Raw genomic sequence first — 27,989 nt, forward strand, 5'->3', positions numbered from 1 at the left:
GGGAACAGGGCTGTGTGTCGGTCACTCAGCTGAAGAGATGAGGACGGACTGTACCCGAGAGGTTAGAACGTGAGAGGAGACGGCAGGGCCGCCGGGGTGAACCTCCAGCGACACCACACCGAGCCGAGCCTCCTGGGGCCTCAGGACCCTGGTCTCACATCTCAGAGTTGCTAAGCTCTGTCCCCGTCTGACCAGTCCTGAGACCAACAGGAGAGTGAGGCCAATTCCACTCAGCCAGGCCAGCTTTATACCATGAAGAGGATCCCAACTTTGGATTTACAGAGCATGAAACAATGTGGAAAAGTTAAAATACTTAAGCACTCTAGTTAGGAAAAAGGTATCTGTGGAAATGGAAAACAAATGTCTAATTAAAATCAGTGGAGTAAAGGTCACAGGGCCAGGTATGTGGATGTGGGTCTTGGAGTCAAGACAGTAGTTTGTTGTGCAAACTGTCTGTCCCTCTTGGCCTGCAGCTCACCAGTGAAAAGACAGCCCCTGCTCCCAGCCTGCTCTGAGGTTGGTGCACACAGCCCTATGTCCAGGCAAAGAACTCATCTTTAGGAGGAGGTTCCTCTAAAACCAGTCTGCTGTATGAGAATCCCAGGGCACTTAGAAAAGAAGACATGATGAGCTCTGATCTGGATTTCTAGGGCCTTGGGAGCAAACAGCTCATGGAAGGACAGTCACCCTTTTGGTCATCTGTGCAGCTATAAAGGCGGTTATGTTGAACTTTCTCAAAGCACTGTAATTTGCTAATTTATAGTAGTAATAACCTTGGCATTCTCTGCACTTTTTCCAATGGTTTTTCTGTCTTTATTAGCCTTTTTTTAAGGTTCCATCATGTGAGCAGTGACTGTCAGATATGCGCTCTTGTTGGGAACACAGGCTAAGGGCACAGCACAGCAGCTGGCTGCTGCCCAGGGTGACGGAGCTATCCTCCTTGTTGTGCTGTGGACCGTGTCCACTTTCATGGGTTATGGTGGTGTTCCACCATAAACAAATGTCAGCGACCAAGGAATGCATGAAAAACCTCCATTTTTACTTCAGAGAATTCTATTCTCCAGACCTGTAAAATGCTATACAAATTAACACAGTTTTTAGATTTTAATTTTACAAAATTTGCTGTGCACACACACACACACACACACACACACACTCTCCCCACCCCATCTGTCCTGGTGTACACACACGCACACACAGTCCCCCACCCCATCTATTCTGGTGCACACGCACACACACACAGTCCCCCACCCCATCTGTCCTGGTGGCATTTGCCCCTGCACGCTCTCTTTTCCATGGATTACGTTCTAGCTGTGGTACATCTTTACCATAGTTTGTTCAATGATTCTCTTACCAATGGTCATTCATATTGTTTCCTTTTTTTGTCCTTACCAAAAAATACAATATACATTGATAAATATACAGTTTAAGGTGCTGGCACTTTTTTTCTTAGGGATGGATTCCCAAAAGCAAGTCTGCTGGGTTGGCCCTTGAACAACAGGGGATAAAGGCACAGACCTTCAGTGTAGTTGCAATCCCAAGTATAACTTAAGTCGGTCCTTTGTATTCAAGGTTCTGCATCCACAGATTCAACCAACAGAGGACTGGAGTACATACTCACTGAAAAAAATCTGTGGATAAACGGACCTGCATATTTTAAACCAGTGCTGTCCAAGGGTCAACGGGATGTATGTTCTTGATGTTAAAAGACAGAGTCATAATTATCTCCAAGGAGGCTGTCACAATTTATATTTCTAACAGCAGTGTATGAAGTGACCCTCTTCCGCGGCTTCCTTGCCATTAGATGACAGTTTAGAAAGACAAGACTTACTGGACTATGGATATTCTGACAGATTTGTTCAGAAAATCACTCATGTTCATATACAGTCACAGCACATCACCAAAAATAACAAGAAAGAAAGGCCAGTTACAGCAGCCATTTGCTGAATCAACACATGATCTGTGATGAATAAGGAAAGGAACTTGTGTATTTGAAATGAGGCCTAAAATGGTATCTGAGTTATGCAAAAATAAGAAATTTTTTAGGTTAATAAAGTGTTTGTGAGTCTTTAAAAGAAAGATAACTTACATAAGTCAGATTCCATAGGGAAATGCTTTTGGTTGATGACAGACTCATGGAAGCAGAATTATCTCCTTTAAGTAGAATTCTGCAGAAGTTTATTTCTAAAGTGGACTATGCATATGGAGGTTTTAAAAAGCAATATGACATTTATTGACAGTTACTTAAAATAAATTATTTCTCTAAGTCTCTGAAATGTGACACTTGAACTACACACGCATCCTATTTGTTGCAAGACAATGTATAAAATATTAAGAGAAATAGGGAAACACAGAAAAATACAAGTGGTTCCTGGGTTATACAGTATTTTGGTAAGACATGCATTTGTACGTAAACACCCCAGTGAAACACAGGCACGCGACCGGTGCGGCTTTGTTTACAGCCCGTGCTCCGTGCTGCACACTGCCTCCTTTTCACTCTCTTCAGTTTCCCAGTTATCTCACACTTGCCTACTTATGTGTCAGTAATACTTCTGGGAAGTCTTCAGCAAACCCAGAAGGCTAAACTGTCTTCTGTTGACTGACGAGGCAACTCAGTAACAGTGTGCCCACAAGAGGAGATAACGTGTGCTCTCTGGAATGCATCCTGGATTGTAAGGTACTGAAAAATACGTGACGCTCAGGATGGAAAATTGTGTTTGGATGTCCTAATTATTAGGAAAAGAATGTCAAACTCTCAGTGTCTGTTAAATTTACATGTGCAGATCTAAAATACATCATTTTTTGTGTGTGTGTGTGGCATATTCTTGCACATAACCACTGAATCCGTAGAGTACTGTCTTTAGCTCCTTTATGCGGCCCAGAATACTTCATTACTGAATAATTCACTCAGGATTTCTAAAAGCTCACTGTAATACAGGTGAGTTTGTCTATTTACAGTTGGATGTATTCTAGTACATATTGTTTACCTGGGTAGCATACCTAACTGTTGGTACAATATTGTTCTTAGGGGACCCCGTTTTTACACATTTGAGTTGACAGATTGCAGTAAGAGTTCCCATGCTCCTTCAGCACCTTGGTGAGGTTCCTCGCTGTGGGACGGGTTCTCCTTGGCACAGGTGGGCTGCAGTGTCAGGGTCTGTCCCCAGTGTGAACTCTCTGATGGACACTGAGTCGGGACTTCCTGCTGAAGGCTTTCCCACACTCAGCACACTCATACGGTTTCTCTCCCGTGTGGATTCGCAAATGTAATCTAAGAGTTGACCTCTGGCTGAAAGTTTTTCCGCACTCAGTGCATTCATAGGGTTTTTCTCCAGTGTGAGTTCTCATGTGTATAATGAGTTGTGAGTTCTGGATAAAGGATTTTCCACATTCGCTGCACTCATAGCGTTTCTCCCCTGTGTGAATTTTCTGGTGTATAATGAGATTGGATTTCTTGAAGAAGGTTTTTGCGCATTCATTACACTCATAGGGTCGTTCTCCAGTATGAATTCTCTGGTGTGTGGTAAGTTCAAATTTCTGGGCAAATGTCTTGCCGCACTCGCTGCATTCATAGGGCTTCTTCTCCATATGTGCTCTCTGGTGTACAATGAGGTTTGACTGATGGGTGAATGCTTTTCCACATTCCAGACATTCAAAGGGTTTCTCCCCAGTATGAATTCTCTGATGTTTAATGAGGTTTGCTTTATGGGAGAAGGTTTTCTTACACACATTACATTCGTAAGGCTTTTCTCCAGTATGTATTCTTTTATGACTAATGAGGAGCGATTTAAACGAGAAAGCCTTGTCACAATAATTACAGATAAACGGCTGCACCAAGTTCCTAATTTTCTGGTGTTTAAAAATGGCTTCTTTATGGCTGAAGGCTTTCCCACTTTTATTATATTCTGAGTATTCCACTGCAGGATGGGTTTTCTCTTGTTTCAGATAGAAGAGTGCTTTTCCAAATCCATTACAGTCATCTGCTTTCTTTCTTATATAGTTCCTATTGCTAGTAAGTAAGTCTGAATTATATCTCAAAGTTTTTTCATATAAGTCATATTTATAGGGTACTTGTCTTAAAGAAACAAAGTCTGCACTAAGGTTAAATGTTTTTCCAAAGAGATTATTATCTCTTTCTTCGATTGTGGTTTGGTCCTTAAAGATTACAAGCGGTCTCGCCTGCTCATCTGGGCTTCTGTGGTCCGTCTCCATCTGGTCATCAGCCTTCCATACCTCTAGGAAAGAGCACATGAAATACTGTCAACCTTTCCACCATAATGTTACAGAATGTGAAGCTTCACAAATGCTCCACTGCAGGGCTGTCTTTTTCTTTAGTTTGGGACCCAGTCTTTCAGTATAAAAAAGTCCCCAGTTCCAAGGTTTGCTAGCTCTTAAACAATGAAAGAAAAAGACAAAGCCTGTGGCAAAATGGACACAGACAACACCCCAGATTACAAAACGGCCTTAAAAGTGGGTAAAGTGAAATAAAAACAACTGATGTGGGAAGGCTGGCAATTCCAGAGACAAATGAGACTTGGTGTCCTCAAGGACACCAGCTGACACAGAACAAGATATTAAGTAGATGTTAAGGGAAAAAACCAGACAGATCTAAGTTGAGCAGCCAATGCTGAGACTCTTAACTGTGGTCGGATGGGTGCCACATCAACACACTCAAGGCTCTTTCCCCTTTCCTCTCCTCTGTTCCTCTAGCAAGTTTACCAGTAACTCCTAAAGGCAACATTCTCACAGGTTTGCAGACAGAATCCTATGCGGAGCTCCAAATCTCCAAAGTCAGACTTTTGCAAGTTGGAAGGCAAAATCCAGAAACTCATATATTCTGTAGAAAATATAAAAGGGATCCAAGATCCTTTTGACAGAATCACTCAATGCTACTGCTGGGTGCACTATTTTTTTCAATCAAAGTTGTTGGAGAAAGTGTTTCTATCATTATATCTTATTTTTCTCCTTTCATGTGTTTAATTTCTTTCTCAAACCAGTCTAAGTCCCTGCTTTTATTCCAAGGAATCCCAAGGATCACCTATGCTGTGCGACCCTTTACTCCCATCTCTGTGTTACTGGGTATTCCTGACCCTCGGGGTCCTGAGGCCATCTGTGTCACTCTTGTACTGAAAAATGTGTATTTCCCTTGAGGCTATATTCCAATTCCCATGACCTACAATACAGAAGTCACCATTCTGGCTAGATGACAATACTAATGAAAGAGAAACTAATCGTGAAACAAAGGTTTAAAACATGCTAGGAAAGAATCAAGGCTTGAGTACGAGAGGCGAATAGATATAAAAATGAAACAGGAAAAAAGCTAAGCAGGAAGAGACTGATGTTTGGAGGCATGACTCAAGATATGAGGTGCACAAGTCATCTGTCCTCAGCTTTCTCTAAAGGTTTAGGGATTTGAAAAACAGATTCCTAAACAATACTTCAAAGGTACCAACCCATTCATAATCTCTAGGATATCACTTCCACTGGCTTCTATAAGATTCTCCTTCCCACCTTCCACATTTTTCCTAGTATGTTCCTTTTTTTGGGGGGGGGGGGGCAGAATTTGGCTTACAATGGGTCTGAGTGATGCACGGGGGATCTAGTTCCCTGACCAGGGAGTGAACCCGGACCCCTTGAATTGGGAACGTGAAGTCTTGGCCACTGGACCACCAGAGAAGTCCCTCCCTAGAAAGTTCTGACTGGAAATTCTAACTCTGATACCCACAACTATTCTTACTGACCCAACTTGAAAATCTGGTTTGATAATATTAGAGACCTTGATAATGGAACATCACTCCTAACTGTTTGGACTTGTGAAAGTCTGAAAATAAAGGCGGCAGAACTTCAGATTCTGTACTACCTCAGCTTTAATACATGAAGCTTGAGACCAAAACCACCTAGTAATTCAGAAGCTTGTAATCTTGGGTAACTGAGAGAGGACCGAAACCTTGAATTATACCCGAAAGCTGTCCTTACCCACTGACAGTAAGTTGCTGTAATTCTCCAGCATCACGTCCATGTAGAGGATCCTCTGAGAGGGGTCCAGTTGCTCCCATTCCTCCTGGGTGAAGTCCACAGTCACATCGGTGAATGAAACTGATCCCTGAAATGGCATATTGCTATTTATTCTGATATGATCAGCATTTGGTGATGCAGGAAGGACACATAAAAACATACTTTATGTTGTAAAAGAATCATCTTTAAAATTTACATATGACACCAACTGTAAAATTTCATTGTTTTGTCATGCCTCCAAAAATACCTTTATAATAGTTAAAGCATTTATTCAGATTCCCATAAATCCCAGCGCTGTTATGTTTGGCAGACATTCAGATTAAATATTAATGTGCAGTATTTAATGCTACCAGTTAGTGGTGTTGCTCGTATACGCATTACTTTCGAGGTCTCAAACTAGACAATATTTAAAGAGTTAAAGCTCTGAATATTTAAAGGCAGAATATGAAATTCCAATTACAAGATAAACTATGAAGCATGGGTAAAGATCTCTCTACCACATCCACACCATGAAAAAGGCAGAAAAGTAAAAACTAACACATGAGACTACAAACTAAAAGGCTTCTGCCCAGCAGAGGAAACCGCCAACAGACGGAAACCTCGTCAGACACGAGCTGCAAATAATCTACCAAATGACAGGAGATACTTGCAAGTCACGCATCTGATGAGGGGTGAATTTAGCAGAAAAAAACGCCAATATGATTAAAAAAACAGGCAGAGGAAACAGACATTTTTCTGAAGACATACAAATGGCCAACAGGTACATGAGGTGTTCAGAATCACTATTCATCAGGGAAATGCGAATCAAAATCACAGTGAAATAGCCATTCTTACAGGTGTGGTGCCTATATATATATACAATATATATATATGTATATAAAGACATAACTATTTGCATATCCTTTACATTATACACGGCACTTTAAGTTACCTCAGTTCAGTTCAGTTGCTCAGTCGTGTCCGACTCTTTGCGACCCCATGAACCGCAGCACGCCCGGCCTCCCTGTCCATCACCAACTCCCGGAGTCCACCCACACCCACTGAGTCGGTGATGCCATCCAACCATCTCATCCTCTGTCGTCCCCTTCTCCTCCTGCCTTCAATCTTTCCCAGCATCAGGGTCTTTTCAAATGAGTCAGCTCTTTGCATCAAGTGGCCAAAGTATTGGAGTTTCAGCTTCAGCATCAGTCCTTCCAATGAACACCCAGGACTGATCTCCTTTAGGATGGACTGGTTGGATCTCTTTGCAGTCCAAGGGACTCTCAAGAGTCTTCTCCAACACCACAGTTCAAAAGCATCAATTCTTCGGCGCTCAGCTTTCTTTTATAGTCCAACTCACATCCATTCATGACCACTGGAAAAATCATAGCCTTGACTAGATGGACCTTTGCTGGCAAAGTAATGTCTCTGCTTTTTAATATGCTGTCTAGGTTGGTCATAACTTTCCTTCCAAGGAGTAAGCGTCTTTTAATTTCATGGCTGCAATCACCATCTGCAGTGATTTTGGAGCACGAAAAAATAAACTCAGTCACTGTTTCCATTGTTTCCCCATCTATTTGCCATGAAGTGATGGGACCAGATGCCATGATCTTAGTTTTCTGAATGTTGAGCTTTAAACCAACTTTTTCACTCTCCTCTTTCATCAAGAGGCTCTTCAGTTCTTCTTCACTTTCTGCCATAAGGGTGGTGTCATCTGCATATCTGAGGTTATTGATATTCCTCTGGGCAATCTTGATTCCAGCTTGTGCTTCTTCCAGCCCAGCGTTTCTCATGATGTACCCTGCATATAAGTTAAATAAGCAGGGTGACAATCTACAGCCTTGACGTACTCCTTTTCCTATTTGGAACCAGTTTGTTGTTCCATGTCCAGTTCTAACTGTTGCTTCCGGACCTGCATACAGGTTTCTCAAGAGGCAGGTCAGGTTGTCTGGTATTCCCATCTCTTTCAGAATTTTCCACAGTTTATTGTGACCCACACAGTTAAAGGCTTTGGCATAGTCAATAAAGCAGAAATAGATGTCTTTCTGGAACTAAACTTGCTTTTTCGATGATCCAGCAGATGTTGGCAATTTGACCTCTGGTTCCTCTGCCTTTTCTAAAACCAGCTTGAACATCTGGAAGTTCACAGTTCACGTATTGCTGAAGCCTGGCTTGGAGAATTTTGAGCATTACTTTACTAGCATGTGAGATGAGTGCAATTGTACGGTAGTTTGAGCATTCTTTGGGATTGCCTTTCTTTGGGATTGGAATGAAAACTGACGTTTTCCACTCCTGTGGCCACTGCTGAGTTTTCGAAATTTGCTGGCATATTGAGTGCACTCCCCTTCCCCACCTGGCGTGAGGCAGGCGGGCAAGGTGGGCATGCACACACCGAACTCCACCAGCTGGCTGGCTGGCACATGCGCATGCATGGAGTTGTGGCATATGGGATCTAGTTCCCTGACCAGGAATTGAACCTGGGCCCCCGGCACTGGGAGTGTGGAGTCTTAGCCACTGGACCGCCAGGGGAAGGAGAGTGCCGCAGAAGCACGGAGGCTTCGACGGACAGTGCAGAAGCTTAGCAGCCGAGAGGAGCTTCAGTTATCTAGAGATGATTTAAAGTATATGGGAGGATGTATGTGGGTTAGATGCAAATACCACGCCTTTTATATAAAGAACTCGAGCATCTGTAGACTTTGGTATCTAAGGGGGGTCCTGGAACCAACTCCCCGAGGATACTGAGAGATGATTTATCACCGTGTTTATTTCAGTATAATTTACAAAAACCAAATATGCAAACAACCTGAGTATCCACTGATGGAATATCATTCAGCCATAAAGAAGAATGGAATCTTGCCATTTGTGACAACATGGACCTTATGCTACATGAAATAAGTCAGATAAAGATTTATGGTCTCAATTATGTGTACAATCTAAAAAACAAAAATCAGCACAACCATGTAGATACAGCGAACAGACTGGCTGCCAGACGCTAGATGGTAGAAGTAGGAAAGTTAGGTAAAAGGGGCCAAAAGGTACAAATTTCCCCTTAGAAAGTAAGTCAGATAATGTACAGCAGGGTGACTGTGGTAATAATATTGTATTGCATGCCTGAAAGTTGCTGAGAACAGATCTTAAAAGTTCTTAGACTCAGGAAGTTATGTGTGTATGCTCAGTTGTACCCGACTCTCTGCAGCCCCATGGACTGTAGCCCGCCAGGCTCCTCTGCCCATGGGGTTTTCCAAGCAAGAAAAAGAGTGGGTTGCCATTTTCTCTTCCAGGGGATCTTCCCGACCTAGGGATCGAACCTGCGTCTCTTGCGTCTCCTGCATTGACAGGCAGATTCTTTACCTCTAGTGCCACCTGGGAAGCCCAGGAAAACTTATAGGAAGTAAGAAAAAAAAAAGAGATAAAGATCCGAACACTACAAATGACCTAGTCATATTGCACAAATTTTCAGGTAGCCCAGAAGTATTGTCTTACAACATCCTGCAGGAATCTTTACCGTGCGGCCTGGGAGCAGAGAATGCTGGTGGCAGGCATCGATGCCTAGGATCAATATCACTGAGGTCAACAAGCAAGATTTTCCCAGTAGTAAGTATTTATTCCTGTTTTCAGATCACTTCTGAAATTCGTTACAAAAACAGGAACACTGGTTAATTTCCCAAGGAATAAATTGAGTACAGAGGACCAAGATCAGTCTTCACCCTTAGAGGCAAGCTGTAGAGCCCTCGAGTCTAACCTTCGCTTCCTTTCACTGCATCTCAGCTGCTACCAACGCTTCCTAACTCTGATTTCCTGTCTCTTCGTATTCTCATCTACTCCACATTATAAACTAGCATGGTTTTTCTAAAGTATAGCTCTAATTATAGGATCAGCTGGATCCTATAGAAACGTCATCCATTATCTCTTAAACTAGTGACTAGCCCAGCGTTCAACACATTTCAAACTCCTCCTCCACCCTCCTTCCCCTGACTCCTCTCTCTGCACAGATCCTCCCACTTGGATCAGGTCACAGATGGCCTAGATGGGACCTTCCATAATTTGAGTCCCTCCTCTTTTAAATCCTGGAGGACTTTGGTTGTATTTCTCATGTGGCATGTATTTCAATCTGCTTTCTTAAAAAAACAAACAAACAAACAAACAAAAAAAACACCTTATTTCTCTTACTGTCCCCATTAGATGTTATGATTTTTTAGACCAGAAATTGTTATCTCTGTATTTCTGTTAGCACGAACTACATGAGCACAAGTTAGGTACTCAAAGAAAATAACTTTGTATGAGTTAGAAAACTAGAGCTGTTTCTCTTTAGAAACAAAAGGAGACAAACATAGTATTTCAGGTTCATTTTTGATATAAATTTCTCAGGGCTGAGGTACACTGACTCAAAGATCTTCCTTCTCCATGAAACCCTCAACTTCTGTAGGTAACTTCACTGCAGACAGAGACAGAGGGAGGAAATCTGCCGGAGGTCCCCAAACCATGCAGCTGCGTGGGCTGAGAGCAGGTAGGAGGCTAGTGTGCCTTCAGAGCAGACGCCCACTGGAGGTCTCCCGCCCAGTTGGGGGCTTCGGCATCTGAGATGGCCTTGAGGTGGGGCTGCTGTAACCTCAGGGAGTGCCCAGAGAGAAGGAGCTGCTCAGCATGTGCTTCTGACTCTCTGGCCCAAACTGGCTGCTTCACAGAGGGGACAGAATCTTGCTGGCAGGACCCCACTGGGCACCTACAGCCTGACCAACAGGCACAGAGCCTGGACACTGCGGGAGGCTGGTTGTGCTCCGACGGCGCATTCTCGCACCAGAGGCAAGACTCTGGGCTCAGAAACTTACTGCTTGAGTCCTGGGCTGACAGCCGGAGGCCTGTGTGAGAGGACCTGGAACACGGAGCGTGTGGCTGTGACAGGGCGTGCGGAAGATCGGGTGCTGTTTGAAGGATGGGCTAGTGCCCTCCCTCTCCAGAGTTCCCCCAAACTTCACTCTTTCCTTTTCATCTGAGCCTCTTCCTCCTGTCCACACACCTGTGACCTCAGGAGAAGGGTCTCACTTCTGTATCACTTGAAAGATCCGTAAGCACAGAATATGTGCCCGAGCTATGTTCGGTGCGGGGACAAACACGAAGCTCCTAACGTGTGAAGCTGCAGGTCTCGGGGCGCTCTTGGTACTACAGGTCGGGGGCGGGGGGCGCTCAGCCACAGACAGTCCAGCCTTGGGGCCCGAGCCCACTGTGGCTCCAGGGATGTGACACCTGCCGGGATCAGTGAGGTCTAAGGGAATGCAGCAGGCGTGTCTCTGTTTCTGAATTTAATTTTGGTTTTACACTGGTGAGTAGTTCACTTAAGATGTCACGTTCGCTAAGACTTCCCAGGAGGTCCAGTGGTTAAGATTTCGGCTTCCAGTGCAGGGGTGCGGTGCGACCCCTGATTGGGGAGCTAAGACCCCACACACCTTGCTGCCAAAAAAAAAAAAAAAAAAAAACCCACCAAAACATTAAAAAAGCAAGACTGTAACAAATTCAATAAAGATTTAAAAAATGGTCCATACCAAAAAAAAAATTTTTTTTTTAATGTTGTGGTTAAGTATTTAGCAACTCGATTCACTAACATATGTACATATTCCTGTGCTATACAGTAGATGCTTAATGATCTCTTTTCTAGGGTGTATATGATAATTCCAACCCCCTAATTTATCCCTCTCCTCAACCCTTCCCCTTTGGTAACTGTAAGTTTGCTTTCTACATCTGAGATTGTGTTTTGTAAATTATTTCATTTGTAGCAATTTTTAGATTCCACTGGGCTTCTCTGATAGCTCAGTTGGTAAAGAATCCACCTTCAATGCAGGAAACCCCAGTTTGATTCCTGGGCCGGGAAGATCCCCTGGAGAGGCTACCCACTCCAGTATTCTGGGGCTTCCTTTGTGGCTCAGCTGGTAAAGAATCTGCCCACAATGTGGGAAACCTGGGTTCGATCCCTGGGTTGGGAAGATCCCCTGGAGGAGGGAAAGGCTACCCACTCCAGTATTCTGGCCTGGAGAATTCCATGGCCTGTACAGTCCATGGGGTCACAAAGAGCTGGACATGACTGAGCTACTTTCACTTAGATTCCACCTGTAAGTGGTATCATATTTGCCTTTATATGTTTGACTGACTTCACTATTATCTCTAAGTCCATCTGTGTTGCTGAAAATGGCATTATTTTATTTTATGGCTGCAGAATATTTCTACCACATCTTTATCCATTCATCTGTCAATGGACATTTTGCTACTGTAAACAGTGCTGCAGGGAATCTTGTGAGCATGTGCCTTTTCGAAGTGTGGTTTTCCCTGGACAGACACCCAGGAGTGGAACTACTGAATCGTCTGGCAGGTCTGTTTTTAGATTGTAAAGAAACCTCCATACTAATCTCCACAGTGACTGTTACCAAGTTTATATTCCCAACAGTGGCTTAGGAGGGATCCCTTTCTCCATGGCCTTTCCAGCATTTCTTGTTTGTAGACTGTGATGATGGCCATTCTGACTGCTGTGAGGGGATACCTCACTGGAGTATTGATTTGTATTTCCCCAATAATTAGCAATGCTGAGGAGCTTTTCATGAGTAAAATTTACCTTTTGAACTTGGGTTCCTGAAAGCCTACCCTATTTGAAGTCGTTTGTGATTATCTACCCAAGACATTTTTTGAGGGCCCCTGTCATTTACAGCTCCAAAGGTCTGGTGATTATGAAGTGCCCCTAAGCACTGACTTTAAAGCTGTTTTTTAATAAGAAATGGCCAGAAGGTGGCAGGGTTTCTTCTTGCCCGGTTCTGGTTACTCAGGGAATGTGAGCCTGAGGGAGGGAAGGCCCCGTTCCTTGGTTACAAATTAGAGTGGGACGCGCCTGACCAGACACCCAAGGGCCTGTGTCTCCTCCCTCTTGCCCCTCATCCTCCAGACAGAGCCCGAGCCCTGAAACCTCCTGTTGTGGGTGCTGTCATCGGAGGCGGGCGGCTCCGACGGGGCAGGCTGGAGATGGTCACCCCCCACAGGAGAGGTGGCGATGAGGTGACCTTTCAGATCTCTTCCAGGCCAAAAGGGCCACCGTCCTTTGGTTGCCCAAGTCCTGTTTTGGCTGCCCCTGCACTTGGAAGACTGTGGTTCCACGCAGAGGGGACCAGGCACGACGGGTCAAAGGCGACACGTTTCTTGGTACATCCGCCCCAGCACCCTGAGTTTCATGACAGTCCAGCCTTGGGACCCAAGTCTGCTCAGGCACCAGGGATGTGACACAGCCTTGGTGAACGGGGCCCAAGGGAATATAGTAGGCATTTCTGTTTTTCTCTTTGAATAACCATTTGTATTTTAAACTGGGGAATACTGTTTGTTCTGTGTACACCAACCTGACTCACATATTGACAGGTGCCTACATTCTCAGTTTTGGACTTTTTTCCATCTAGGTAAGTACAGTTTGAGTACAGTAGGTCCCTGTCCATTAGCTCTTCTCCATATACAAGAATGTATGTATATTCCAGCCTCCTAGCTTGTCCGTCGGCCCCATCTTTCCCCTCTGGTAATGATAAGTTTGTTTTCTATAGCTGTGACTCTTTCTTGTTGGTAAATTAGTTCATGACTACCAAGTTTTACACTCAACCTATGAATGACACCTTACGCGTGCCTTCTGAGTGTGACTTACATCACTCAGCAGCAGCATCTCCAGGTCCTTCCGTGCTGCTGCCAATGGCATCACTGGCTCACGAGCCAGTAGTGTTCCACTGGCTTTATCTGTTCACCTACCAGTGGACACTTTGGTGCTTCCACGCTTGGCAGCCGTCAGTAGTGTTACAGTGGGACTTCCTGGTGGTCCAGGGGCTCAGACTCTGAGCTCCTAATGCAGGGGGTCCCGATTTGATCCCCAGCCAAGGAGCTAGACCCCACATGCTGCAGTGGAGACTGAGGATGCCTTGTGCCACAACTAAGATCTGGGGCAGCCAAATACATAAATACTTCCTAGCAACAGTGCTACAGAGAACCTAGGGTGCGTGTCTCTTCCAGTTGTGCTTTCCCTAGACACAGGTCTGGGAACGGAATTCCTGAATCATCTGGCAGCTCTATTCTTAGAATTTCTTTAAGATTATTTTTTTATGTGGATTATCCTTAAAGCCTTTATTGAATTTGTTACAATCATCTTCTGTGTAATGTTTTGGTTGTTACTGCCACCAGGCATCTGGAATCCCAGCTTCCCGACAAGAGATCAAAGCCTCATCCTCTACATTGGAAAGCGAAGCCTGAATCATCGAACCACCAGTGAAGTACCTCTTCTAAGATTTTTAAGGAACCCCCACACTGATCTTCCTAGAGGCTGTTACCACTGACATGGCCACCAGAAGCCGGGGGTTTCCCTTTTAACCTCTCCCACTCCTGTATTTCTTCTTTGTAATTTCTGTGAGGAGGGCCGCTCTGAATGGTGCCATAGGGGCAGCTCATTGTATTGCTGACTGGCATTTACCCCCAAATTAGTGATGTTACAAATCTTTTCATTTTCTTAATTTCTTAAACAATGTGAGTAAAATTTAACTCTTGAAACTGGTTTCTTAAGTCTTTCTCTATTTGAAGTCGTTTTCAATTACCGACAGTATTTTTGTGAGGGCACCTGTCATTTAAGGCACGGCAGACCTAGTACACAGAAGTGCCCGTAAGCACCAGTATGAGAGTTGCTGCTAGGAAAAATGGCCAGAAGGCTGCAGAATTTCCTTCAGCCCGTTTTGCGGTCTCAGGAAAAGTGAGCCATAGAGAAAGTCTTGTTTGTGACATGGAAATCAGAGTGGAACACACCTGACCAAACAACCACCGGCTTGAGGCTCACTATGTCCTCCTCGATACTGTCATCCCTGAGTAACTTGCAATCCCGGGAAAACCACCTGTTAGGACCCTGTGAGCAGGAGGTGGAACCAGAGGAAGGATGGAGGTGGGAACCCCTGTGAAAGGACCCGTGGAGATGAGGTAACATTCCAGTTTTATTGGAAGAAAGACAGTTCACCATGATTCCGGTGTCCAAGGACAGCCTTAGCTGTAGAAGGACATTAATGGACAACAGTATGTGGTAGCGAGCACAGGAAACAGCCAGCGCATCCAATGGGGGGCATTGTTGGTGCATCCTCCCAGCTCCCTCAACAGAAGGACAGACTGCAGCAAGGAAGAGTGACGGTGTTATGAGTCCGGACAAAATGGAGTCTTCAGCATACTTCTTTTTAACTTAATAAATACTTTTACAATACCGAATACATGACTTTAAAGGTTCTGATAAGTTCAAGACCAACTTGATTAGAACTCCATATATAACTAAATAAATTTCTTCTATCTAAAACTAAAAACAATGTAAAACTATTATATTTCCATGAAAAAAAGTTACATGGAAAGGAGAAAATGAAGAAAAAATGACCACTCTCGTCCACCCGGGCCTCGGTGACCTGGGTGGTGTCATAGCCCTGGGGACCCAGCAGCCTAGATCTATGGGCTGGACACTGCGGGGCTTGGGGCACCAAGGAGGGCTGCTGGGACATGAACCCCTCGCTGCCTCTACAGCGCCTGGGCCCCTCTGGAGCAGACCACAGCTGACCAGTCAGGCACACTGGCACCTACACCCGGCTACTGCACCCCCAACATCCCGGACACCTGGGCTGGCAGCACTTTGGAGAGGTCCCCCTGTCTCCATTTCTCCTGGGAGGGGGGTCCCCAAGTTCAACTTCTTACAGTCTCTCCACCTATGTAGGAAACAGCCTCAAAACAGGACTTTTCTGGGTCTCAGATGGCTCTTGCCGTCTCAGACCCAGGGGGAGGGGGTGGGAGGGTGGTTGTGAGAGAAAAGGGGCGCGGAGGAAGGACACTCAGGCTCTCCGGCGATTCCTCGGCGGTCTGCACGCTCCCTGACGACCCAGGAACGCCACACCGGCTCGGGTTCTGGGTGCCCATCGCGCAGACCGCGGCTGGCGGAAGTGCTGCCGCCCTGTGGCCGCTTCCGGGAACAACACCGCTGAACCAGGGGCGAACAGGTGCTTCCCGGACAGAGGCCTGCGGAATGCTGATGGAACCCGCCCTTGAGAAACACCCTGGCGTAGCTCAGAGAGACAGGATTCAAAACAGGCCCGACTTTCAAAAACCAAATACAAACGGTAGATTTTCCTCACACTTAATGGAAACCAACTATCCGCACCTTGAAACAATCTCTGCCTCCCTAATTCTTAAGAGATTGCCAAGCAAACCTACAGCCAACTATCATCAGGCAGCCCTCACCAGCAAATCAGAATAAATTCTGGAGACCTGCAGGGAGAGAAGGGAACCCTCCTCCGCTGCTCCTGGTAATGGAAATTGCGACCAGCCACAATGGAGAACCTCATGCAGGTTCCTTGAAAACAAAACGAGCACCTACCAGGAGATCCTGCAAGCCCTCAGCAGGCCCTCTATCTGGGAAATGCATCCTTCGAAACAACACAGGCACCCCACACTTCAGGAAGGCACTCTTTCCCGGTGCCAAGGCGCCAAAGCAGCCATAAAGTCCTTGCACACAGGGGTAAACACTGAAGCTATGCTTCATATATGCCTCAATTACTCAGCCATAGGAAAGAATGAAAAAATGCCATTTGAAGCAACGTGGAAGGATCCAGAGATGATCTTGGTGTGTCAAGTAAGTCACACAGACAGACAAAAATGGCACAGGGTATTGTTTATAGGTGGAATCGAAAAATACAATCAACTAAAACTTATTAGCAAACACAGTCTGACTCCCAGTTACACAGCAAACGTAAGCTTATCAAATTCAAGACGGACCCTGGGGGTGGGGGTCGGGGTGCGAAGATCACCGAGGAAGCTGGAATTCAACAATCCATGCGGAGACACAGACACATGGTCAGGGAGACCCACAGACACATCGAGAACAACGAGCAAGTACGGGCCGGACAGAATCAGGAAGTGCGCCCCACACTGTCAGCAGCTACAGGGGGAGTAAGTCCAAAAGGAACAGACGTGTGAACATAACCCACTGCTTGTTCCACCACAAACAAACATGGCAACAGGAATCGATAGGCTCCAGTGCAAAATACACGTTTCAGGGAAAGGAGAAAATGAAAACAAACGCATACCCAACCCCTCAGGCCTGCTGCCCGGGGTGCTGGCACACCCCTGGAGCCCCCCGGCTCCCCGGGCCGGCCCGGCCCGGCCCGGCCCCAGGGCTGTGGAGGGTGTGCGGGCGCAGAAGCCCTCACTGCATCTACAGCGCCTGGTCCCCTCTGGGACACGCCACAGCTAAGCAAACTGCCAGGCACTCCTGCACCTATACCGGGGCTACTGCACCCCCAAAATCCTGGACACTCTGGGCTGGAAGCATTTTAAAGTTCCCATCTCCATTTCTCCTGGTGGGGGGTTCCCAATTTTAACTTCTTCCTTACAGAATCCACGTATATAGGAAACAGCCTCAACACAGCACCTTTCTGGCGGCTGAGATGGCTCTGGCCAGGCCGGGGGTGGTGAGGGGGCTTTGTGAAAGGAAAGGGGCATGGAGGAAGGACACCCAAGCTCTCTGGTGTCTACTCGGGCAGTCTGCACGCTACTCTACAGCTCAGGTTCTGGGTGCCCACTTGACTGACCAGAGCCGGCAAAAGTGCTTCCGCCTTGTGGCCGTTTCCTGGAACAACATCGTCAAACCAGGGTCTCTGAACTGTGGAGTTGGAGAAGCCTCTTGAGAGTCCCTGAACTGCAAGGAGATCCAACCAGTCCATCCTAAAGGAGATCAGTCCTGGGTGTTCATTGGAAGGACTGATGCTGAAGCTGAAACTCCAATACTCTGGCCACCTCATGCGAAGAGCTGACTCCTTGGAAAAGACCCTGATGCTGGGAAAGATTGAGGGCGGGAGAAGAAGGGGACGACAGGGAATGAGACGGTTGGATGGCATCACTGACTCAGTGGACATGGGTTTGGACAAGCTCTGGGAGTTGGTGATGGACAGGGAGGCCTGGCGTGCTGCAGTTCACGGGGTCGCACGGAGTCGGACACGACTGAGCGACTGAACCGAACTGAACTGACACGACTGAGTGACTGAACTGAACAGGCTCTTCCCAGTCTGAGGCCTGCCTGATTAAGCTAAATGACCCCGCCCTCGACAAATAACCTAGGGTAGCTCAGAGAGACAGAATTCAAAACAGGCCCGACTTTCAAAACCCGACCGCAAACGGTAAATTTTCCTCACACTTAGTGGAAACCAACTATCCGCACCTGTAAAGAAACTCCGCCTCCTAACTCTTAGAGAAATGCCAAGCAAACCTACAACCAACTATCATCAGGCAGCCCTCACCAGCAAATCAGAACAATCAACGCTGGAGACCCGCAGGGAGAGAAGGGAACCCTCCTCCGCTGCTCCTGGTAATGGAAATTGCGACCAGCCACAATGGAGAACCTCATGCAGGTTCCTTGAAAACAAAACGAGCACCTACCAGGAGATCCTGCAAGCCCTCAGCAGGCCCTGTATTCTGGGAAATGCATCCTTCGAAACAACACAGGCACCCCACACTTCAGGAAGGCACTCTTTCCCGGCGCCAAGGCCCCAAAGCAGCCATAATACCTCAACACAGGGATAAATACTGAAAGTGAAAGTGGTGTCTGACTCTTTGCGACCCCATAGACTATACAGTCCCTGGAATTCTCCAGGCCAGAATACTGGAGTGGGTAGCCTTTCCCTTCTCCAGCGGATCTTCCCAAACCAGGAATCGAACCCAGGTCACCCGCATTGCAGGAGGATTCTTTACCAGCTGAGCCACAAGGGAACCCTCCTCCGCTGCCTGTGGGAATGGAAATTGCTGAGACAAGATACAGAACCTTATGCGGGTTCCTTTAAAACGAAACCCAGACCTACAGCAAGATTGTCCAAGCCTATATGCATGGAAAACTATACTATGAAATAAGGCACCCCAATGTTCAGGAACCCATTATTTACAATAGCCAAGATATGGAAGCAACCACAACACCTATGCGCCCAGGTTTATATATTGAAGTTGTGATTACTCAGCCTTAGAAAAGAATGAAATCGTGTTATTTGCAGCAACATGGCAGATACTGGAGATGATCACACTATATCAAGTAACTGAGACAGAGACAACTGGCTTAGGGAATGCCTTACAAATGCAATCTGAAAAGAAAAACAGCACAGGGGATTCCCTAAACCTCAATCTAAAAATAAATACAATGAATTAACTTAGGAAATGCAAAGAGATTCCCAGAGTTAGACAAAGGCTTAGGCTTAAAAAAGGCAAATATACAGTGATTGAAGAAATAACCAAGGAGATTGGGATGAAACCATACACACTTATACACAGACAGAATGTCATAAAGAGACACCCACAGATACATCAAAGAAAAATGAACAAGCATTGGACAGAACAAAGAAGTGTGCTCAACACTGTCATAAGCTACAGGGGAAGAGAATCCAAAAGAGATCAGATACTTAAGTATAATGGAATCCACTAGTGGGCCACACACAATAGCATACTAAATGAAGTAAGTCAGAAAGAGAATGACAAATACCATATAAAATTACTTATATACGGAATCTAAAAAATAAAACAAACTAACCTATCTGTGAAACAGAAACAGAATCATGCCCACAGAGAACATACCTGTGGTTGCCAAGCGGCGGGGGTTGCAGGAGAGATGGAGTGAGAGGTTAGGGTCTGCAGATATAAGCTATTACATACAGATAAACAACGAAGTCCCAAGATATAACACAGGGAACTATATTCAATATCCTATGATAAACTATAATGAGAAAGAATATTTTTTAAAAAGAATGCATATGTATGTATAACTGAATTACTTCACTGTATAGCAGAAAGTAACACAACATTGTACATCAACTATACTTCAGTTAAAAAATAATTTTTTTTAAAGGGCCAAAGACCTTAACAGGCACTTCACTAAAGATATACGGATGGTAAAGTAAACGTGTGTAAAGACACTTAAGATGTCAGAGAAGTATCTAATTATACTGTGAAACAGCTATTAAAGTGGCCAAAGTTCACAACCCTGACAACACCAAACGCTGGCAAGGACGTGGAGCAACACGCACTCTCTCGCTGCTGGTGGGAGTGCAGACACTAAGACACTCTGAGAGACAGCTGGGCAGCTTCTCACAAGCTACTCTTGCTGCACCATCTAGCTGTACCACCCCGCATTAGTCTTCCTCAGCATTTACCCAAATGATTAACTCACATTCATAAACACACTACACAGACATGTTTATAGCTGCTTAATTCGTAACAGTCAAAACCTGGAGGCAACCAAGATGTCCTTCAATTGCTCAATGGGTAAATAAATAGTGGTACATTCAGACCATGAGATATTATTGGGTGCTAAAAAGAAACAAGCTGTCAAGTCATGAAAAGACATAGAAGAACTTTAAATGCAGATTATTAATGGAAGTCTGAAAAGGCTACATACTGACTGATTCCAACTATGTAACATTCTGGAAAAAGAAACCACTGATATATATATATATACACTACATTATATATATATATTATATATATATATATACACATTATATTACTGCCCCTCCAATTCTGCCAGGTGCTCAAGGAAAGGGAGGGAGGGATGAATAGATGAAGCACAGGGGATTTTGTGAATAGTGAAGCTATTCTCTAAGATACAATAATGGTGGATACATGTCATTACACATTTGTCAAAACATACAGAATGCACAACACCAAAAGCAAATCCTAATGTAAACTATGAACTTTAGGTGGAGTATCAGTACTGGCTCATCAATTTTAACAGCTATACCACATTAATGCAAGATGTTAATAACAGAGGAAACCATGTGTGCAGAGGGAGAAAAGGAATTCTGTACTTTTCACTGAAATTTTCGGTAAGCTCAAAACTATTCTAAAAAAATGAAGTCTATTCATTAAAAGCAAAACAAAACACATATAAACAGAACAGTATAATTAGTATGCCATCTCATAATAAGCTGTACTTGTGTAAGTATGTAGAAGTACATTCTGGAATGCTACTCAAGAAAGTAATGACAACAGAACTCATTTAAGTTAGAGGGAGAATTTAAATACATATCCAGATCTTTAGTGAGTTTTCTGGCATCATGTTAATCTCACTGGAAAAATAAAATACACACTGTATTACCCTGAAGAATGCTATATGAAATAACCAGAGACAAAATAATAATCTGTTTTTCTTCCTGGGAATGCTGCTCAAAACACCATCTATATGAACGTTCATAAAACTAATTTAGACCTAATACTCGAGAACCAAGGAAGTGGTATTCATAATCAATGCAAGAATTGCTTAATTAATTAACTTGATTTACTTAACTTTTTTTTTTAATACCTGATTAACCTGATTTTACTTTTTGTCTGCTGGTATTGATTATTCTTACTATGTTTTTCTGAATTTTACTCATTTATACCTTTCATTTCATTTTCTAGGTCCTTATATATTTCCTCAAATGCACAGAAATATTAGGAATAAACAACTCACCTGGGATTTGTTCATTTTCTGCAGCTTCTGGATAAAGGCAGAGAACTATGAAGGCAGAACTGGAATAGAGGAAAACAGAAGGTATTGTTATTAAAGGTCTGACTTGCCTCAGAACTTCCAGGATGACTTGTTTATAAATCCTTACACATCATCTGAGAAAATTCCACCTCGTGGGCTAGTCCTTTTGCTTGTTCAGAAAGGGCAAAAAGGATCATGCTGGCAGAACCCACTTTCAATCAAACATTATGAAACATCTGAAAAGGTAAGACTAAGACAAATATTACCTGACAAAACAACAGAAAACATAACTGGTTAAATTATCAAACAGGGAATTTAAAATTATGATTCATATATTAAAGCTTCGTGGAAAAGATTTACAAAATGCATTAACAAATAGGGAACTTCAAGAGACGGAACCATCAAGAAAGAAATGGAAATGCTAAAAAAAATGCAGTAACAGAGTTGAAAGACCATCTTCAATATGCAGTGCTACAACAGAGCTGAGAAAATTTTCAGTAAATCTGAAGATAGGTCCAAAGAAATTACCCAAACTGAGACACAAAAAGGAAGTTTAAAAAAAGAAAAGGACAAAGAATCCAAGGGCTGTAGTGCAATATCAAATGGCCTAACAAAAATGTATTGGAGGGACTTCCCTGGAGGTCCAGTGGCTAAGACTGCACACTCCCAATACAGGGGGCCCAGATTCAATCCTCGGTCAGGGAACTAGATCCCACTTGCACAACTAAGAGTTCGCATGCCACAACTAAAAATAAGATCCCATGTGCTGCAATGAAGACTGAAGATCCCATGCGCCCCAACTAAGACCCAGCACAGGCAAATACATAAATAATTATTTTCAAAAATAGTGTGTTGCCAAAAACTTGGCAGTCCAGTGGTTAAGGCTCCGCACTTCCAATGCAGGGGGTGCAGGCTCGATCCCTGGTTGAGGAAGTAAGATTCCATGCCCCTCAGAGCAATCAAGCATGCTCATTGCAATTATTGAGCCCGCATGCCACAACTATCCTCTGGGGGCCGCAACAAAAGATTCCACATGACACAATGACAATCCCACGGGCTGCAACTAGGACTCAACACAGCCAAATATATAAATAAATATTTTTACAAGTAGTATTTGAAGACATAATGTCCAAGAATTTTCCAAAAATGGCTAATATCAAACCTCAGATCCAAAAACTAGGATAAAAAGGGTAAGTATCAAAAAACAAAACAAAGATACACCTAGACATATAATATTTAAGTCAAAGTTAAAGAGAAATTCTTGAAAGCAGCCAGAAAAAAAAAACCTGACATATTACATAAAGACATATCTTTTTTTTTAAATTGTTCTTCTTAAAAAACAAATTAAAAGTTTGTGGCAACTCAGCATTGTTAAATAATGGTTAGCACTTTGTAGTAATAACATTTTAAAATATTTATTTATTCATTTGGTTGCACTGGGTCTTGGCTGCAGCATGCAGGATCTTCAGTGTTAGTTCAGACATAGGATCTCCTCATTGCAGCATACAAACTCTTAGTGGTGGCATGTTGATCTAATTCCCTGACCAGGGATTGAACCCAGGCCCCCTACGTTGGAAGCACAGAATCTTAGCCACTGGACTATCAGGCAAGTCCCAGTAATAATGCATTTTTAAATTAAGGTATGTAGAGGACTTCCCTGGTTGTCCAGTGGCTAAAACTCCACGATCTCAAAGCAGGGGGCTTGGATTTGACCCTTGGTTGGGGAACAAGATCCCACATGATGCAACTAAGAGTTCACAGGCCCCAACCGGAAGATCCCTTGTGTGTGCTGTCAGGAAGTCATGTCTGACTCTATGACCCCATGGACTGGAGCCCACCAGGCTCCTCCATCTGTGGAATTTTCCAGGTGAGAATACTAGAGTGGGTTGCCATTTCCTCCTCCAAGGAATCTTCTCGACCCAGGGATAGAACCCAATTCTCTTGCATGGGCAGGTAGATTCTTTACCAATGAGCCACCAGGGACGGCCCTGCCACAACTAAAGATCCCACGTGCTGCAACTCAGATCAAAGATCTCGCCTGTGCAACTAAGACCCAGCACAGCCAAATAAATAAAGTTATATACATTGTTTTTAGGCATAACACTATTACAGACTTAATAGACTGCAGTATAAAGGCAAACAAATTTATATGAATTGAGAAAACAAAAGATTCATATGACTTGCTTTATTGTAGTGATCTGGAACTGAATGCTGTTTCTGAGGTTTGCCTGTACAGAGGACTCAACATAAAAAATCAGTTTCTCATCAGAAACTATATAAGCTGGAAGGCAATGTAGTGTCATCTTTAAAAAAAGAAAAAACTACCAATCCAGTATTCTATACCCAGCAAATATATCTCGGGGAAAAAAAAAAAAAAAAGTGAAATAAGGTAAAAACCTTATCAAACAAAAACAGAGAATGCATTACCAGTAGTCCTATACTACAATAAAAAAGAAATTCTTTTTTTTTTTTAATAAAAAATTTTTAAAGACGTTCTTCAGGTAGAAGGGATACCAGACAGAAATGTGGATCTACACAAAGAAATAAAGATCTCTGGGAGTGGTTAAAATGAAGAGAACTATAAAAGACATTTTATCTTACTTTCAATCAATCTAAAAGATAACTGATTGTCTAAAGCAAAAAGACCAGAAAAGTTTTGTGAACTTATAGGATATGTAAAAGTAAAATATGACATTAATAGCATAAAAGATGAGATGATGAAATTGTTGATGGAAGTATAGTTTTAAAGATCTTACCTTACACACAAAGCATTGGAATATATTTAAAAGTTCACTGTGATTCACTCAAGAAGTTTATTTGAGCCTCCTCCCTCCCTATTTAGTATGATACGTCCATCTGCGTTTCACATTAACCAGACCTCCTCAAAGGTAGGAATGCCTACTTGCCATAATGATGTTTTCTTCTGATGTGAGCAATGTAACTTCTTAAAAGAGTAACATTCTTTCTCAACTCTGTAAGGGGTCATGATGACTTGAGGTTCACTCTGCATGTGCTTACTTGAACTACTGTATACTTGGTGAACTTTATGTCAGTATGTCATTTTGGTAAATGATCCTCTGTCTCAAAAATGGACAAGATGGAGGAGGAAATGGCAACCCACTCCAGTCTTCTTGCCAAGAAAATCCCATGGACAGAGGACCCCGGTGGGCTGCAGTCCATGGGGTAGCAAAAGAGTGGGACACGACTTAGCAACTAACCAACAACGATAAGTTTCATAGCTAATCTTTTGCTTTGGTTCTCTCCTATGACTTCTTGTTCTTGTATTATTCTCCAAAGGTCTTTCCTTATCTTTTTAAGTATTAATAAAAGTATCATGCTTTACTTCAAAAAAAAAAAAAAAATGGAAAAGAGATTGTCACACTGACTGAAGTAGTCAGAAGAGTGTCTAATATCCCTTATATATGTGGAATCTAAAAAGAAATGATACAGGTAAACTTACAAAACAGAAGAAGACTCAACAGACTTAGAGAACAAACTTTGTTTGGTTGCTGAGGGGAAGGGACAGTTAGGGAGTTTGGGATGGACATGTACACAGCACTGTATTTAAAATGGATAACCAACAAGGGCCCACCGGACAGCATAGGGAACTCTGCTCAGTGTTATGTGGCAGCCTGGATGGGAGGGGAGTTTGGGGGAGAATGGATACATGTATTCGTATGGCTGAGTCCCTTTGCTGTTCACTTGAAACTATCACAACCTTATTAATCCGCTATACTCCAACACAAAATTAAAAGTTCAAAACAAAGTATATGACTATGCCTTCAACATCTAACAGGCAGAACAGTTCTCCGAGCTCCTAAGTCTGTCTCTTGGGTTATAATCCTCAGGTTGGCTCAAATAAAATTTTCTTCTTGATTGTTAATTGAATTTTCACCAACAACAGCTAGATCAAAACAAAAAGTACAGGGGCTCTCCTGGCAGTCCCGTGGGTAAGATGGCTTCCACTGCAAGGAGCATGGGTTCAATCCCTGGTTGGGAAACTAAGATCCTGCATGACATGCAGCACAGTGGGGAAAAAAATAGTAGAAGGATAAGAAAAGATTCCTTGCACACATTAATCAAAAGAAAGCTGGACTGATTAATATCAAAGTAGACTAAGAAAAATTACCAGGGATAAAGTGTGATATTACATAATGTCACTGCGATAAATGACAATGACAAACATATCAAATCACCAGAACACGTAACAATCCTAAATGTTTATGCACAAAAGAACTTCAAAATATAAGAACCCAAAGTTGATAAAACTGAAAGAAAAGATAGGCAAAATCCACAATTGTAGCTCAAGAATTCAGGATTCTTTTCTCAGTAGGTGACAAGACACTCATATAGAAAACCAGTGAGGATACAAAAAAACTAAACCACACTACCAACAAACTTGACCCATTTAGTATTTATAGAAAACTCTACCACTAACTGTACAATAGTCATTAAAGTACATAAAAAACATCCTCAAGGTATAACATATCCTTGGCCATAAAATAAAACAAAACTTTTATTTTTATTTTTGGCTGTGCTGGGTCTTCACTGCTACAAGCAGGCTTTCTCTAGTTGCAGCGAGTGGGGGCTACTCTTCATCCAAGTGTGCAGGCTTCTCACTGTGGTGGCTTATGTTGTTGCTGAGCATGGACAGTAGCTGCCCCAGGTATGTGGAATCCTCCCAGGATTGAAGCATGTCCCATGCATTGGCAAGTGGACCCTTAACCACTGGACCTCCAGGGAAATACAAGTCAACAAGGTTTAAAGAACTGAATTATGTAACAAAGTATATTCTTTAACCAAAACAGAATTAAACTAGAAATCAGCAATAGACAGAGATCTAGAATATCCCCAATGTTTGGAAATTAAACAACAAATTTCTAAACCACCAATGGGTGAAAAAGGAAGTCACAAGGGAAGTTTAAAAAACTAAATGGAAATGAAAAACAAAACATACCAGAATTTGAGGGGTGCAGCTAGAGCAGTATTTAGAGGACAGTTATAGCATTAAAATCAATGTCAATAATAATGGGAGAGACATTACTACAGATGGTACAGACATTAAAAAGTTATTCTTTTATATTAAAAAAATTAATAACCACTCGCTACACTAATTAGGGAGAAAGAGGAGAAATCTCAGATACACATAATAAGCAAAGTGGGAAATATCAAATACGAGAGAAAAAATGAAATAATGGGGAAAAGATTCCATCTTCAATAGCAATAAATTACAAAAGAATAAGATAAAAACGCAAATACTCATGAAAAAACTTACAAAGGGCTCTTAATGGGGGAAAAAATGAAAAATTTGAACAAATGGGAAGGCCTATAGTAAGACCCAACATTATAAAGGTGTCCATGCCCCCTAATTAAATGTAACCATCAACTGGATCGTCGAAGCACGAACAGATTTTTAACATATAATTTATTCTAAAGTATCAGTGGGAATCATTAGCAAAGGTGTATAATCTCAAAACGGTGGAGGTTTGGGGATGTCCAATAAAAGAAGAGCAGTCAATTCAACCACTGAAAGAATCGTAACGCCTCCCCGGTAAAAACTACTGGTGAGCAAGATTAAGAGGCAAAATAAAAACTGTTTGCCGTTCGTGTGACGGGACCAGTTGGCTGCGCCACCTCGGGTAAGGGCGGGAACGAGCGGAGACGCAGTGGAAGTGCGCGCCTCGGGGAGTCCCGGCTGAGGGCCCGGCGGGGAGGTCCCGGCGTCGCCGTCCGCGCCTCGCCAGGGCGCTCTGGCCGCCCTCCTTCGCGAGGCTGCGGCCGCGGCGCACGCGGCACCCGCGCGCTCTGAGGCGCGCCCGGCCCCGCCCCGGCCTCGCCCCGCGCCGCCCGCCGGGTCACGAGCACGCGCGCACGCACGCGCGCACGCCCGCCGGCTCTCGGAGCACGGCGGCGCGGCCGGAGACCTTCGCGGCCGGTCGGAGGCGCCCCGCCGGACAAAGGGAGGGAGGCCGGCCCGCGCCGCCGCCCGCCCCCGCGCCGTCCCCGCCCCCGCACGTCTGGCCGGGCGGCCTTGCCAGCCCCGCGCCGCCGACAGCGCCGGGCAGCCGCCGACGCCGCCCCGAGGGTCGCCGCCCCGAGGGGCTCCGAAGTTTGGGCTCCCGCCGCGCGCGGGCACGAGCCCGCCCCTCGGCCCCTGCCCCTCGGCCCCCGCGGCCCCGCGGGGCGCCCTGGCAGGCCCCCTCCTACCTGGAGGGGCACAGCCTCCGCTCGTGGCGCAGGGCCAGGCTGGGTCAAGGTGCGGAGACCGGGGCCCTGTCACCCACTCGCGGCTGCAGGTGGGGGAAGGGCGGCCACCGGCGCGCTCGCAGCAGTGCGCATGCGCAGATGTAAGGGGCTGCACGCCGTCCCAGGGTCCTCCGAGGGGTGGTCCGTCAAACTTCGGGACTACATTTCCCATAAGCCCGCAGGGCCACACTGTAGGGACTCTCAGGAAAGTTTTCACCTTGTTTAG

At 44.3% G+C, this 27,989-nt stretch overlaps 1 protein-coding gene and 1 long non-coding RNA gene across 4 annotated transcripts in view; one reads left to right on the plus strand and one right to left on the minus strand.

The window, feature by feature from the left end:
* The window catches only part of LOC122421087, a 37,126-nt gene extending 22,754 nt beyond the window's left edge, over positions 1-14,372 (plus strand). The window contains exons 3-6 of the long non-coding RNA XR_006263437.1: positions 9,455-9,588; positions 10,421-10,501; positions 12,203-12,355; positions 14,185-14,372. This is a non-coding gene — a long non-coding RNA (uncharacterized LOC122421087). The remainder of the gene's footprint in view (positions 1-9,454; positions 9,589-10,420; positions 10,502-12,202; positions 12,356-14,184) is intronic.
* ZFP1 (ZFP1 zinc finger protein) lies at positions 111-27,948 on the minus strand. Of its 3 annotated transcripts, none has more exons than XM_043436880.1 (4): positions 27,725-27,948; positions 21,500-21,558; positions 5,977-6,119; positions 111-4,235 (listed from the first exon to the last, which is right to left on the minus strand). In XM_043436880.1, exons 3-4 carry the CDS (start codon positions 6,113-6,115, stop codon positions 3,151-3,153), a joined length of 1,224 nt encoding a protein of 407 aa, XP_043292815.1. In that variant the 5' UTR covers positions 6,116-6,119; positions 21,500-21,558; positions 27,725-27,948; the 3' UTR covers positions 111-3,150. The 3 variants fall into 3 exon arrangements, with proteins under 3 accessions (XP_043292815.1, XP_043292814.1, XP_043292817.1); XM_043436879.1 differs by having other exon boundaries at positions 5,977-6,103; positions 27,725-27,946; XM_043436882.1 differs by lacking the exons at positions 21,500-21,558; positions 27,725-27,948 and having other exon boundaries at positions 111-4,233; positions 5,977-6,106.
* Between the last annotated feature and the right edge of the window lie 41 nt (positions 27,949-27,989).

The sequence above is a fragment of the Cervus canadensis genome, chromosome 18, assembly GCF_019320065.1.
Source record: "Cervus canadensis isolate Bull #8, Minnesota chromosome 18, ASM1932006v1, whole genome shotgun sequence".
NCBI classification, from domain to species: domain Eukaryota; kingdom Metazoa; phylum Chordata; class Mammalia; order Artiodactyla; family Cervidae; genus Cervus; species Cervus canadensis.

Coding starts and splice junctions, on each gene's coding strand:
- ZFP1 (XM_043436879.1), bottom strand. Junction 4,236..5,976: donor CAGCAACTTACTGTCAGTGG/GTAAGGACAGCT, acceptor GCTCTTTCCTAG/AGGTATGGAAGGCTGATGAC.